Source organism: Amblyomma americanum, chromosome 9, assembly GCF_052857255.1.
Source record: "Amblyomma americanum isolate KBUSLIRL-KWMA chromosome 9, ASM5285725v1, whole genome shotgun sequence".
Lineage (NCBI taxonomy): Eukaryota > Metazoa > Arthropoda > Arachnida > Ixodida > Ixodidae > Amblyomma > Amblyomma americanum.
The window spans coordinates 108,770,965-108,784,253 of NC_135505.1; the positions used below are offsets into that span (position 1 = coordinate 108,770,965).

The 13,289-nt window shown below is 50.9% G+C and overlaps 1 protein-coding gene across 1 annotated transcript; it reads right to left on the reverse strand.

The window, feature by feature from the left end:
* Window positions 1-2,833: 2,833 nt before the first annotated feature.
* On the reverse strand, window positions 2,834-4,619 carry LOC144105320 (uncharacterized). The gene is made up of 3 exons (XM_077638455.1): window positions 4,095-4,619; window positions 3,555-3,773; window positions 2,834-2,973 (listed from the first exon to the last, which is right to left on the reverse strand). The coding sequence occupies exons 1-2, from the start codon at window positions 4,506-4,508 to the stop codon at window positions 3,579-3,581; spliced, it is 609 nt and encodes a 202-aa protein (XP_077494581.1). The 5' UTR covers window positions 4,509-4,619; the 3' UTR covers window positions 2,834-2,973; window positions 3,555-3,578.
* Window positions 4,620-13,289: the final 8,670 nt, after the last annotated feature.

The window sequence follows — 13,289 nt, forward strand, 5'->3', positions numbered from 1 at the left end:
CCAGGCCCTTGATCCTCAAGTATTTACGTGCCCTATCTTCATTCGCGCTATCGATCAAGATGGAATGATGCTTTAAGTTCGGGATAACCGTGTTCTTCGCCGCTTCCATCAGGTCGACTCCAGCTGCCTGGGCGATCACGCAGGCTAAGTTCAGGCTTCCAATCTTATGAAGGATGCTTCCCACTCCTCCGCTTGGTCTCAGCACTATCTTCAAAGCTTCGCTTGGCAGTCTGATCGGTAGTTTTTCAACCGACCTCTCCGCTAGTCTTCTGCCGCGTAGCGGCCGGTATCCCTTCATCCTCGCGGGCTCCTCTCCACCGCCGACGCTGGCCAGCACTGGCACATCCCGCTTTTTCTTCCTCTCGAACCAATTTCCTTCCCGTAATTCTTCCGTAGCTGTTCGTCCATCTACGGTAACCATGCTGAAGCTCGTAGCGACCACTTCCGCTGTCATGACGTCAGACCACGTGCTCGGCTGCAGCGCCTCTAGCGGGAGGAGCGGGAGTTAGAATTGGTGGTCGCGGCCGCGCCAGGCTGGGCTATGGTTGAGCTAAGTAGTGTCCCTATTATGCTTCGCATAAAAAAAATTGCGGCATCAGCCTGGTTTGGAGGCAGCGCTAAAACAGTGGCCTCAATGATGCGACACAACGCGTATTCGTAGGGAGATACCCTTTCGATTAGACTGCAGCGATTATATTTTCAAATCAGGGGATTATCAAATTTTACTGCACAGTTTACTGCGCTAGCAGTATAGTCTTTTTTCGACGAAAAAAGGAAGGACATCTTTGCGTGTGTGCGAAGCCTCCGCCCTCCGGAAGCGACCTCCGCTGGACGCACAACGGGGAGCCTCCGGTAGGCATGCACCTGCCTCCACCCAACGTCGCACCTCCTCCTCTAAGAGTCTCCACCTATCGTCAGCCAAGGCATCACTGAAACGAAAAAACGGCAGTGAAATGCAGCTTAATGGTGCATTAAGAAGACAGCAGATGTCGCTGGTTAGTCGCATCGCACCGTACAATTCTCGGTGCATTTTTTACCTGCGTAGAAACCGCGGCGATTCCGGCTACATTTTGAAGGAAGCCAAAGCTGAAAGCCTCGGTGTGCTGACATTTGTGTGCGCATTGAGAGTCGTCGCGTCTGTTTAAGGCGACAGCTCTGTATGGTCCATTATCAACGCAGCCTGGCGTCGTTATCGGCGTCCAGTAAAAGTTATCCAGAGAACCTCCGACGAGTTCTCGAGCAAAAAGAAAGCAATTTCTTCCAAAGGTTGGGGGATGCAAGTTAGGGCGTCCAGATTGCGAGGCTTGCGCTCAACCCATAGGCTACAAAACCGCTTTTTGGCGAATGAAGTCGAACATTGCGTATGCGTTGCTTTAAGACTATTTTATTGTGGAGGTGCGTCACTGGAAGGAAGCAAGAATAGAAATTAAAAACAGTGCTTCCGCCTAGAAAGCAAGAAAGTGGTCTAAGTCACATCAGTAACTTTAATTGCACACATATAACTGGTTCCTCAAGAGGGTTCCTCCCAATGATGGCTGTGTTATTGCTTGAGACTAATATTTTGGGAGGAAAATTATACGAACCTCTCGCCAAACATGCATATGTATGCAGCGTCCACAGCCGGGGTATTGTTTTTGAAGCGCAGGCTTTGACGCTTGCGTCGTTTTGCCCCAGGATCCAATTTTCAATGTCGAGAGCTTGGACGAGATTAATGCCGGACGGCAGAATTTGCTGTTCGTGCTGCAGCTTGTCGTTTGCGCTTGCTCTTCGCACTGCAGTGCCACGAAAATGATGAACCGACCTAGTCATAGGCATCTTGTGCATTAATTTCCGCCATGTCACTTTTCTGTCACGTCTTAGTTTTTTCGCAGAGAAATGACGCGTACGGATGGCCTTGAATCCTTTAAAGCCGAGAGGTGATAAACTTACTGAAATTGAAGTGTTGAGTGCGATTCTCCCTTTCTCTTGCCACTGAGAACATAAATGTTATGTGTGGAACGATTTAATAAGTGCTCCGTTGCAGCGGCGGCCGGGGAACAGAGAATGCTAGTGCTTTGGCTCAGTGGCGCTGGGAGAGCCATTTGTTATAGTTTTTTTACAACGAAATAAAAATGCTGCGTCAACCAGCAGTGCTACGCATCGGGCAGTTCATGCGCTGCGCAGAAAACAGCCACCCCCAACTCCGGTGGAGATGTCAAAGCCTGCGCCATCTGTGGGTCGGTCCCCGCAGGGATAACTCTGGGCTAACTGGTGTAAACAGACTCGCAGGACAGGATGCAGGTTGTGACGAAAGCATGGTCGAGGCAACCAATTTAGTCGGGGCAGCAGTGAAAACGAGGGTGACATATTCGACATCGACCGCTGCGGAGGCAACGAAATGCGATATCAGCACCTGTGCAAGGTTTACCCGCCGCGGTGGCTCAGTGGTTAGGGCGCTCGACTACTGATCCGGAGTTCCCGGGTTCGAACCCGACCGCGGCGGCTGTGTTTTTATGGAGGAAAAATGCCAAGGCGCCCGTGTGCTGTGCGATGTCAGTGCAGGTTAAAGATCTCCAGGTGGTCGAAATTATGCCGGAGCCCTCCACTACGGCACCTAATTCTTCCTTTCTTCTTTCACTCCCTCTCTTATCCCTTCCCTTACGGCGCGGTTCAGGTGTCCAACGATATATGAGACAGATACTGCGCCATTTCCTTTCCCCAAAAAACCAATTATAATTACATTACCTGTGCAAGGAACAGGCTTGGGAAAGTTGTGAAGCTAACAAAGCGACAAGAGCAGACAGAACGCCGTTTCCGCGAGTGAAAAAAGCCAACTCGAGGTACAAAGCAGGCAAGAAACGTTTATTCGCGTGAATAAAAAACACTCAAGAATGCGTACAAGTAGGAAAAAAAAACAAGCAAAATACATGATACATAAAGAGGCTGCACCGCGCAAGGTTGGTGAACGCTGGAGGCGTTAACATCTCGGGGATCCTGAAAAAAAAATCAGAAATGAGCGTTGACATAAGATATCACCGAAGGCGACGCTTATCGCCATTTGAAAAAAAAAAAAGGTGTATCTGCAGGAATAAGGGCGAGAAAAAAAGCAATTACGGCCAGTGTAACGCATAAGCAAGGTATACGTTAGCAATGATACAAGTTTCGGCACAATGGTCAAAGAAGACTGCAATTCTGGGGACACTGGGATTGCTCCAACGTGTTATCAATGGCATCAACTTTTCGAGGAAACGGGAATGTTAAAATCAAAATGTAGGTGGCGCAAGGGATGGAAATGGTTTACTGGGGTTGAACATACCAATGCGACCGGGGCTATAAGGGACGCCATAGTGAAGGGTTCCGGAAATTTCGATCACCTGGGGTTCTTTAACGTGGACTGCCATGGCATTTTACACGGGCCTCTAGAATTTCGCTTCCATCGAAATTCGACCGCCGCGGCCGGGATCGGACCGGCGTCTTTCGGGCCAGCAGCCGAGTGCTATAACCAGTGAGCCACTGCGACGGCTCGCATGGAATGGAAAGTTGCAAGAGAGCGAACAGCTTGAGAGAATACTTGCGTTTGAGCGCCGACGGCAATCAGCTCACTCAGTCGTTGTAGATAATACTGTGATTAAAGGGCACTCGGGACAGTCGCAGGATGGAGGGTGCACTCGCTTTTTCTTGCAATGATCGCAGTCGCAGCCTTCAGGATGCTCCCGCTCATAACGGCAATCATCGCAGTCGCAGCCTTCAGGGTGCTTCGGCGGTTTAGAGGAAGCTTCTGTTCTAGGTCGCTTCTGCAAGAGACGAAAAAAACCGTGATAACATGATAAGGCTCAAGATCGTCCACTGGCAGGAATCAGCAGCTTCCAGCAAGTGATTTGACAGACAGTCCGTGAAATGTATGCACAACCGTGTGCGAGCGACGTTTCTCCTTTCACCAAAAAAGAAAGAAAACACGACTTAATCACACTGCGTGAAAACGGAAACTGCTGCAAGCCGGACAAACGATGGCCAAAATTGCTGCTGCCATCGCCACACCAGGATCCTCAGCTGTTCCGAAAAGACGACCTTACGCTCGAACGACGCGCCACCACCGTATAACTGAAAGCACTCACCATGAGGGGAGTGCTGGGACTGCCAGAAGCGTGGCGTAAAACTTGAACTTCTGTGGTACTCGGTCCTGCCTTCGCCTTCTCACTCCCCTTGGTCGGGATGGAAGATACCGGAACCAGTTCCGATTCGCAACTCCCGCAAGAAGAAGGGGGTGGGGTAGCCTTAGGAGTATCCTCTTCACCTTCACGATACTGGTGAGTTGGCAGCTCCAGTGCACCTATCGCTCTAGGATACGGGAAGACCACCCCCCCTCGAGTCGGCAAAGCGGGGAAAAAAGCCTGCGGCTGCTCCAGCTGCACGTCTTCTTCGCGCACCTCTATCAGTCGCCCGGGAACTTCTCGTTCTCGTGATGGGCCCATGCAGCAGAGTAGCTTCTTCTTGCACTCAGCGCAGCAGCAGTCATCTTTGTGTTCCATCACTGCTTCCGGTTTTTCTTCCTGGGGTAGTCACACACGGAGGCGGCCGGGATGTTGGTCCTCCTGGTGCGAATTGCCTGAGGCAAGGGGACGACTGCCGACGCTGGTGGTGCTCTCAGGAATGCCGTCCGCAGTGCCCGTGTCGTTTGATTTTATAGCTGTTTCAGCCAGCGCTGCTATCTCCTTCGATTACCACATGCACGTGCGAATCGTTCGCCAGCAGATAAGACACCGCAATCTCTCGGAAATAGTCGTTGCTGCATGATGAAAAAAATGAGCATGCGCATAGGTTCTTTCGGGCAAGCTTTCAATAATGCTTTGTTTTTAACTGCGGAGCCACAGAACTCAGTGGTGTCGTTCTGCAGCTAGTCGCTGGGGGAACATTAGACGGAGTTCTTAGGCTTGTAGCTTAGGTTATGCGTGATGTGGATAACGATAATAGAAAACTGGGCTAAGGAAGAAGCTTTCAAGCAACGCCTCTGAGAAAACATGTCGGCTTTAAAAATTGGCGCGTGGAGGACAAGATGTTCATGGTATATTGCTTTTATTTTGTTTTTAGGCAGATAGGTGGGAACGGGGGTCAGTGCTTCAGACATTTCTGGAGGGATGGACCTGTCCTTCACGCACACGCGTACAATGGCGTAGAGCGCTGATTCTTTTAAGGTGTTCTGCCAAGGGTTGCTTTAAACCTGCTCAGTACGACGAAAGTTGCTTTGTTTCACCCGCTTGCGCGAAATCACAAGAAAAAGATGGTGCCCACGACCAGAGACGCATGGCTGTATTACACTTTAGTTTAACTCGAAACTCATGAGAACATTATCCTTAAATTATTGTATGAATAACGCTTCTCCTCATCTCTTCTTCGTTGTACGGATTGTTTTCTGCAACCTGATGGTCCACTATTTTCCGTGACGTTTCGTATTCTATCACCAGCTTTTCTCTGTGGTGAACCGCAATAGCCTTCTTAACGGCTCGCGTATCACAGACGGTAGAAACGGAAAATACTGCAATATTACCATTTCGGTTGATATTTTGGAAAACGGTTAGAACTCGATGTAACGAAACCTGATTTTACGAAGTTCACAATCTAGCGCACTAATTTTGATGCCACGGCAAGTGTCCATTGGGTTCCGCGTTCACAATAACTCGATATAATAAAACAAACGACCCCTAAACCTGTTTTAACGAGGTTTTTATGCGAATAAGCGGGGAAAAAAAGGTGATTTCTCACGACGTCTGGCAGCTTGTTGCCGGCATGCCACCAGTAACATCTATAGGTGCCGAAGTCATGGCCCTGGTTTTCTTTTGACAGAGCTGCAAGCTGCGCCGCTGCACGGAACAAATGACTCTGCGTACGGCGGCGCTTCCCACCTTGCCTTGGAATGAGGTTTGGTTTATGGGGGTTTAACGTCCCAAAGCAACTCACACTATGAGAGACGCCGTAGTGAAGGGCTCCGGAAATTTCGACCACTTGTGGTTCTTTAACGTGCACTGACATCACACAGCACACGCGCCTCCAGAATTTCGCCTCCATCGAAATTCTACCGCCACGGCCGGGATCGAACCCGCGTCTTTCGGGCCAGCAGCCGAGCGCCATAACCACTCAGCCACTGCGGCGGCGCCGGCTTCGAATGAGTTTTATCGCACAGCGCTTTTATGCAAAGGCGATTTAGGTCGCTTTCGCGGACTTTTCAAACGTACAGGCGCGTGTTGGCGGCAAATGCTGTGCCGTGGTAGCTTCTGGGTGCCGCCACGTTGGAATTCAAGATTTCATTCTGGGTGCCGCCACGTTGGAATTCAAGATTTCAAAGTCCGGAGAAATGCCTTCCCGGATTATACGAATTTCCCGATTTAACGAAATAATTCGAGGCTGCTATTCGTGTCGTTAAATTAGGTTTTAACTCTACAAAGCGGAAGGGCCTGAGATGCAGGAAGCGTTTACAGATACGACTTCTGCAAGAAGCTAAAGAAACGCTAAACACAACTGTAATTTTAATTGTCAGTATATCAATATCTGTAGGGAAGGGATTCATTTTAATATTGCTATTGATTCGTTTTATGCGCGTTAGTATGAGGGGGCAGTATCAGCTTTCGTACACGCCAAGAAATTAGCAAAGTTAGTAGAAAATTCGTGTTCGAGGAAAGGAAATTGCGCTGTAATTTTCCCACATCTCGGTGGACACCTGAATCTCGCCGTGAGGGAACGGAGGAAGGTGGTAGTGAAAGAAGAAAGAGAGAAAGGGCTTCAGATTAATTTCTATCACGTTGGGATCTTCAACGTGCACCGACAATGCACAGGAGATGAGCGCCTTCTCGTTTCGCCTCCGCAGAAAGCCACCATTATTTAATTTTTACGGTACTTGCGCTTTGCTTAAAGCATCGTTTAGTTCTTTATAGTAAAGTACTATAAGATCCATAATTAATGAATTGAGAACCTCGTAAATTTTTTCCAGCATTTTCTTTGCCGAGGCTTTACAGAGTGAAACAAGATGAAATCCAATAAGGCTTAACGCTGGCTGCCTGATAAGTCGTAGATATGTTTTTAGCATCTGATATATGTTCTTTTTTTGCTAAGAAACCGCGGCTGTTAAGACACAGACCGCGGTGTCTTGACGACCGGCTTCATGAGCACAAAATGAATGTTTATAAGATACGTGTGTGGTATCTTACTTTGAATTGTAGTGTGCTCAAGTCATTATATGGCCTGCTTTTATAAGACGAAGGTAATCAGTTGATGCATTGAGGCGATCACAAGACAGATCCACGCCTCGCCGGCGCGTCCGTACTGCTCCTAGACAAAGAATTCTTAGTCATGCAGGAGGCGCGTGAACACGTGCGAAGTACTTGCAATTCTGATGGGTGTCGCTTTTTTTTTTTAAATGTCTAGTGTCCCATGCCATCAGTTTTTTTGACATTTAGGTTTTATAGCGTTATGTATTGATAACGGGATATCTATTTAAAGCTTATCTGTGTTCCGTTGTCACGTCTCGCTTCTTCATTCCCATTGTTGTTTTCCGTTCTGGGGCTCACGCCCCCCGGCGGCTGTGCGAACACGGCTGAGCGATATGCACGTGCTGCTTCATTATGGTTTGAGTGCCACCGATTGCACGCAGGAATTTTTTTTTTCGCAGAAAGACAGCACAGGAAGAAACAAAAATATAACGGGACAGTAATTCTGTAATGCACCAACTAGTCTGCAAAAACGTTCTCGCAAGTGATTGCACGTAGATAAACTACTGACGCACATGCCCGGGAAGTGCTTCGGCAGGACGCGCAGGCACACCACCGTTGCATATTCCCGGGAAGTCCTTTGCCAGGACTGTAGTGAGCACGCGCGCAGATACACCACCACCGCGCATTCCCGGAAAGAGCTTCCAAAGGATTACGAGGAGCATCAGTGTGACCGCGGCGGGGGGCAGGTAACGGCCGTGCAAGGAGCCCACTGCCCGCTTGCGGTTGCCCGGCTTGCCGCCTAGACTTTCCAGGACATTGCCTGGGTCCTCCCAGGCTCTGCACCAGCGGTCCTTCGGCGGTGCAGAAGCGTGCCGTCTGTGCACAAAAGTAATTATTCTCTATGCGTTGATTCGCACTCGTATAGTGGAACCCTGGCGGCTCCCTGAGGATCAAAAGGTACCGAAAGTTGAGGACAGTCGTTCTCTTTACACACATTTAGAGCATATTTGGTGAAATAAGTGCTCCTCAGTACGAATTAGAAGGAAATAGAGCAGTATTTCGGCACAGACAGTATAACTACTTCAACTGAGCGGCTGTCGCGCCCGCAGTAGCGTCGTCATCGCGTTGAGGAGCAAGCGGAAAAACTTTTATCAGAAAACTATACTGTCGTCCTCTTGAGTGGAGCCCTCAGTCCTGTGCTCCATGTTCTGCCGCGATCCTGCGTGCCCGCCAGAGCAGCTGTTGCTGGTCTTGCCGGTTCGAGCAGATCAGAGCGGCCCCAAGAAGGGCTCTCAGTTCATGGCCCCGTTTGCCACCGCTATATTCTCTGCACGCTCGGTGAGCCGGCGCTGGTAGGTCGTCCCCGTCCTTGACAGGGCATCTTCCTAAGAGGAAGGGGTAGGGAGGGCTATGGATGGGACACTGCCGGGTAGTGTTGTGCAGCCCAAACGGAATGGTACAGTGTAGGCCGGTGTTCTTGGCAGCTCAGGAATTTGTCCGGGTAGAGGGTGGGGAAGAACAAGTGTTTGTGATATAGGTTAGGATACGTGTGAGTCTGAAGTTGACGCCATGCAACAGCCTCGACCTTGGTCAAAATTCGGTGCTATAGTGGAAGTGTTCTTTGAGTGCGGTAATATTCTGTGATGCGAGTGTAAGTGTGCAGAGCCACGAAGGCGCCCTCAGTGTCTGCTTCCTCCTCCGCTTCAGTCGACAGCGCCCGGAAGGTAGCTGCTCGGGCGAGCGCGCGGGCGCTCTCGTTGTCTTGAAGGGAGGCATGACCAGGGGTGCAAACAATGGGCACGGTGTGGAATATATCGGGATTGATTGGTGATAGTGCACGCGCAGCCTGCAAAGATAAAGTACCCTTCGCGAAGGCGCGGCATGCAGCCTGTGAGTCTGTAGTGATTGCGTATGCCGGACTGGCGTGGTGTTCGTCACGTGTGGCAGTGTGGTGTATGGAAGTCCTACCGCTATAGCGGTGTCCCCGGCCGGCGTGCTCGAGCTCATGCCTCGAATGGATCCCGTAATCTGAATTGAGCCAGTGACATTTGTAATCGCTAGTCCCATAGCGTCAGTGCCAGACGGGTATTTCGCCGCATCGACATATAAGACGTTTTGGTCAGAGCCATACTGCCGCATGAGTGCCTTGACTCTGGCTGTCCTACTGCCGGCGTGGATCTCTGGGTGCATCTTCTGCGGGAGCGGCACGACTCTGATCTTAGCTGTGAGTGGGGTCGGGATGGCGTGGTACCTCTGCTGCAACGGAGTAGTCTGGTCCAGGTAACCTAGTCGGCGCAGAACGGTCCAGCCTATTTTCGTGCCTCGAAGACGCGTGAGCTGGCCGGTTCTTTGTGCTTTCAACAGCTCTTCTGCTGTTGTCTGTAGGCCTAGCTGGAACAAGCGGTGTCGAGTTGTACGGAGGTAGTGCGAGAGCTTTCTTGATTGCCAATCGCAGGAGGACATTCAGCCCACTCAGCTCGCTTTGACTGAATCTTTGATAAGGGGTGTAGAACGGAACACCGCTGAGTCGGAAAACCTGCACGATTCGGATGGTGTCCCTTTCCTTGAGCACCACGCGTCGGTTGGACATGCGGCGGATCAAGTGTGCCACCTACAAAAATTGCTTCTGGAGCAGCTGTACAATGTAGGTCACTCGGTCGGTAGATTTTAGGTACAGGTCCAGCACCCGTAGTTTGTCTACTGCCTTCGAGGTGGAGATCGATATCGGGGTCGAATACACGGGTCGTCGAGCGTGCGGGCAACAAGCAGTTTCGACTTCTCAGGTGCGCACGTAAGCCCGCTCTCAGTCGTACATATTTGCTAACTTCAAAGGCTTCTTGAAGGATACCTTGGATGTGGCCGCCCGAGCCTGTCGTCATTTATATCGTGATGTCGACAGTCTAAAAGGCATGATGCACATCACGAATTCTAGAGAGCAGCGGGGGATGACCAGCTATCACACGTTTCAACAACGTGGGCGACAGCACCGAGCCCTACGGGGCGCCCCGATCTGTGAGGCGGATTGGTTTAAGCGCACGTCTCCTATGCCCAAGGTAGCGGTTCGATCTGAGAGGAAGACCCTCACGTAGTCGTAAGTGCGCTGGCCGCAGTGTGACCTAGCTAGGGCCGCCAAGATGGCATCATGCGACACGTTGTCGAAGGCCCCCTTCAGGACTAAGGCCAGCATAGCACGAGACTGGGTCTTACAAGGATGGCCAGCGGCTTGCCTGCTTTAGGAATTAGGTTGATGTCAGCGTGGCGCCATTCTCGTTGGAGTATGCGGTTCCTCGAAGCTTCATTATAATAATCTCTCAGGGCGGTTATTGAGCCATCGTCAAGGTTCTGGTGCATCTTGTATGTTACGCCGTACGCCCCATGTGCTATGCTCCTTGTCAGGTTCGCCAGTACCGCTCGGACCTCAGACTCTCTGATGTCGTCGCCCAGGGGGTGCAGTCGCTGCTATAAGGGTAGTCTGGATAGTGTGATCTGGGACCCGTCAGTATGTAGCGAGCCTCCAGGGCATGCAGCAGTGCGGTGGTGTCCTTTGCTTCTTTATGTAGGAGCTTGACGACTGCTCTGGAAGTTTCCTGTCTGGTATTGGACGGGTCGAGGAGGCCGCGGAGGAGCGGCCAGGTTTGGGCCATACTGAGCTCCCCTGTAGCCTGGTGCAGAGTATTTGCCAGTTGGAGCACGTCAGCTCCTTCGCGTAGTGCTCGGTCCCTTTAGTGACTTTATCTATGCGTTGGCGTAGCTTGCGATTACGTCGTTGCTTCCGCCACCTTCTGACCAGCCCTTTTGGAGCGTCCCACAGATGAAGCAGGTGCGGGTCGATCTCAGGAGCTTTTTCTGCGGTGTTCACTACAGAGGTGACCTTCTTTATTTCTGTTTGCAGCTGTCCCACCCATTCAGCTAGAGAGAGTCGTTCGCCGTCTTTCAGAGCTAGTCTGTGTTGTCAGAAGATGTACCAGTCGGCGAGGCGCAGCCTATGATCAGAAGAGCGGCCCACTGTCACTTGCATCGCCGTCTCAAGGATAAAATTATCGCTGCCCAGATTCTCTCCCAGACTGGCCCACGTGCACGAGTGTTGCGTTCGAACTAGCGTCAGGTCCGGGCTGGTGTCCCCGTTCACGCTGTTGCCCAGGCGGATGGGATGGTCGGGTTCCGTCAGAAGAGTCAGTTGGGTGCGGGTGATGGCCAAGGCCAGCTTACGCGTTTTAGCGTGTTTGTTGCAGTGAGAATGCGTCCTGTTTAACATTGAAGGCCGCTGCGAACACTGATGTGTGGATGCGTCATGCGGAGCCTTGTCATTTGAAACCGTACTTGGTGAGGTTAGGGAAGTGTTTTTTTTACAGCGAAAGCACTACTCCACTACTAATCCTCAAAATCCAGGTGCTTGTTTTAAGCCTGACCCGCCGCGGTGGCTCGGTGGTGAGGGCGCTCGGCTACTGAGCTCGAGTGCCCGGGTTCGAACCCTACCGCGGCGGCCGCGTTTCGATGGAGGCGAAACGCTAAGGCGCCCGTGTGCTGTGTGATTTCACAGCACGTTAAGGATCCTCAGGTGGTCGAAATTACTCCGGAGCCCTCCACTACGGCACCTGTTTCTTCCTTTCTTCTTTCACTCCCTCCTTTACCCCTTCCTTACGGCGTGGTTCGGGGGTCCACCGAGATACGTGAGACTGATACTGTGTCATTTCTTTTCCTCAAAATCAATTTTAAAATTTTTTCTTCAGCCTCTCAGATACCTGCAAAAATAAATAAATATTGTCGAGACGGCTTCGAACCCGCGTCGGTGCGAACAGATCACCTTCTCTGGCCTCTGCACGAGAGCACTACGCTATAACCGCAACCGGTCACGCCTCGTTGAACTGCCACATGCTCGGCTGTGCATTGTACGTCGTGGTCTTCATCATCTGCACATGTGGTCTTCATCATCTAGCACCTACATGCGTTCGTGCTGACATCGTTTTGGCACAAACGCAGCACTGGACCAAAAGGCCCGCAGACTTCCTACAGAACCGCACCGCAGAACACCACATTGGATCACTGAGCAGTGACAAGATCACCCCGGGCACCATAGGAACTCACAAGGCGCTGCCCTCTCCCCTTTTCACTTTAACGTCATCATGAGGGGTCTTCTCTACCCTTCTGAACGCCATACATGACGTAAAACACTCCCTATACGCCGACTATATCAACCCCTGGACCAACTCTGGCTCATACGGGGAGATCCAAAGCCCTCTCCAGAGATCCATTGACACCGTCCACACCTTCGCACAGAAGAACGGTCTCACATGCTCCCTAACAAAATTGGAACTGCTAGTTATCCGTGACAGGAGATTGCGCCGAATCGCTTAGAGGCACGCGACCTCATCCCGCTCCACACCGACACACACCCCATACCTTCCGTCCAGATAATTCGTGTCCTGGGCATGATGGTACCGAACAATACACACCACTCAGAAGTAATACTCCACACGCCGTAGAGGCATGAAGGAGGACGACCTCTGCAGGCAAAGAAAGGCTTTCTCCTCACGAGGATAGTATACTCCTACCCTTACTATCACATTCGTCGAGAAGATGACGAGGCAGTAAACCGTATCATCCGCTCGGTGCACAGGGCTGCCATAGGGTTACAAGAATACGCCAGCACACAACACCTTCTCCAACTTGGCATTTATTACGGAACTGCACACATCATGAGGTTCAAGGCAGTTTTGACACCCAGAACCGTCGGCTGAAAGCAGCAGGTTGCCCGACGAGACTGCTATCCAGTGTCGCAGAAGGGATTCTGCAAGCACCTAGAGGCAGAAAATGTCCCAACCACATCAGAATAAAGGAAGCCGTACGCGGTCATTCCTTGCATTAATGGCATTTCCCACAGTCTCAAAAGGGTAAGAGCAAGAGCTGGTGTAAAAGTGCTCATGTCAGCACCCAACAAGTTAAGAAGCCTGTGCGCCAAAGTCAACAGCGAGCAAAGAAAAAATCAATGCAAGAAAAAAACACCTGAGAAATCATGTGAAATGTGTGAAAAGCGGGGTTTATGAAATGCCTCTCATGCGGACGCACATAAATTGGTCAAACGGCGCCGTTTTAATAAACGGCTTCGAG

Excerpts from the sequence above, each read along its gene's own strand:
- LOC144105320 (XM_077638455.1), bottom strand. The coding sequence starts at position 4,508 with ATGGAACACAAAGATGACTGCTGCTGCGCTGAGTGCAAGAAGAAGCTA. Across the intron at positions 3,774-4,094 it reads GTCCCAGCACTCCCCTCATG|AAGCGACCTAGAACAGAAGC; the intron begins GTGAGTGCTTTC and ends CGTCTCTTGCAG.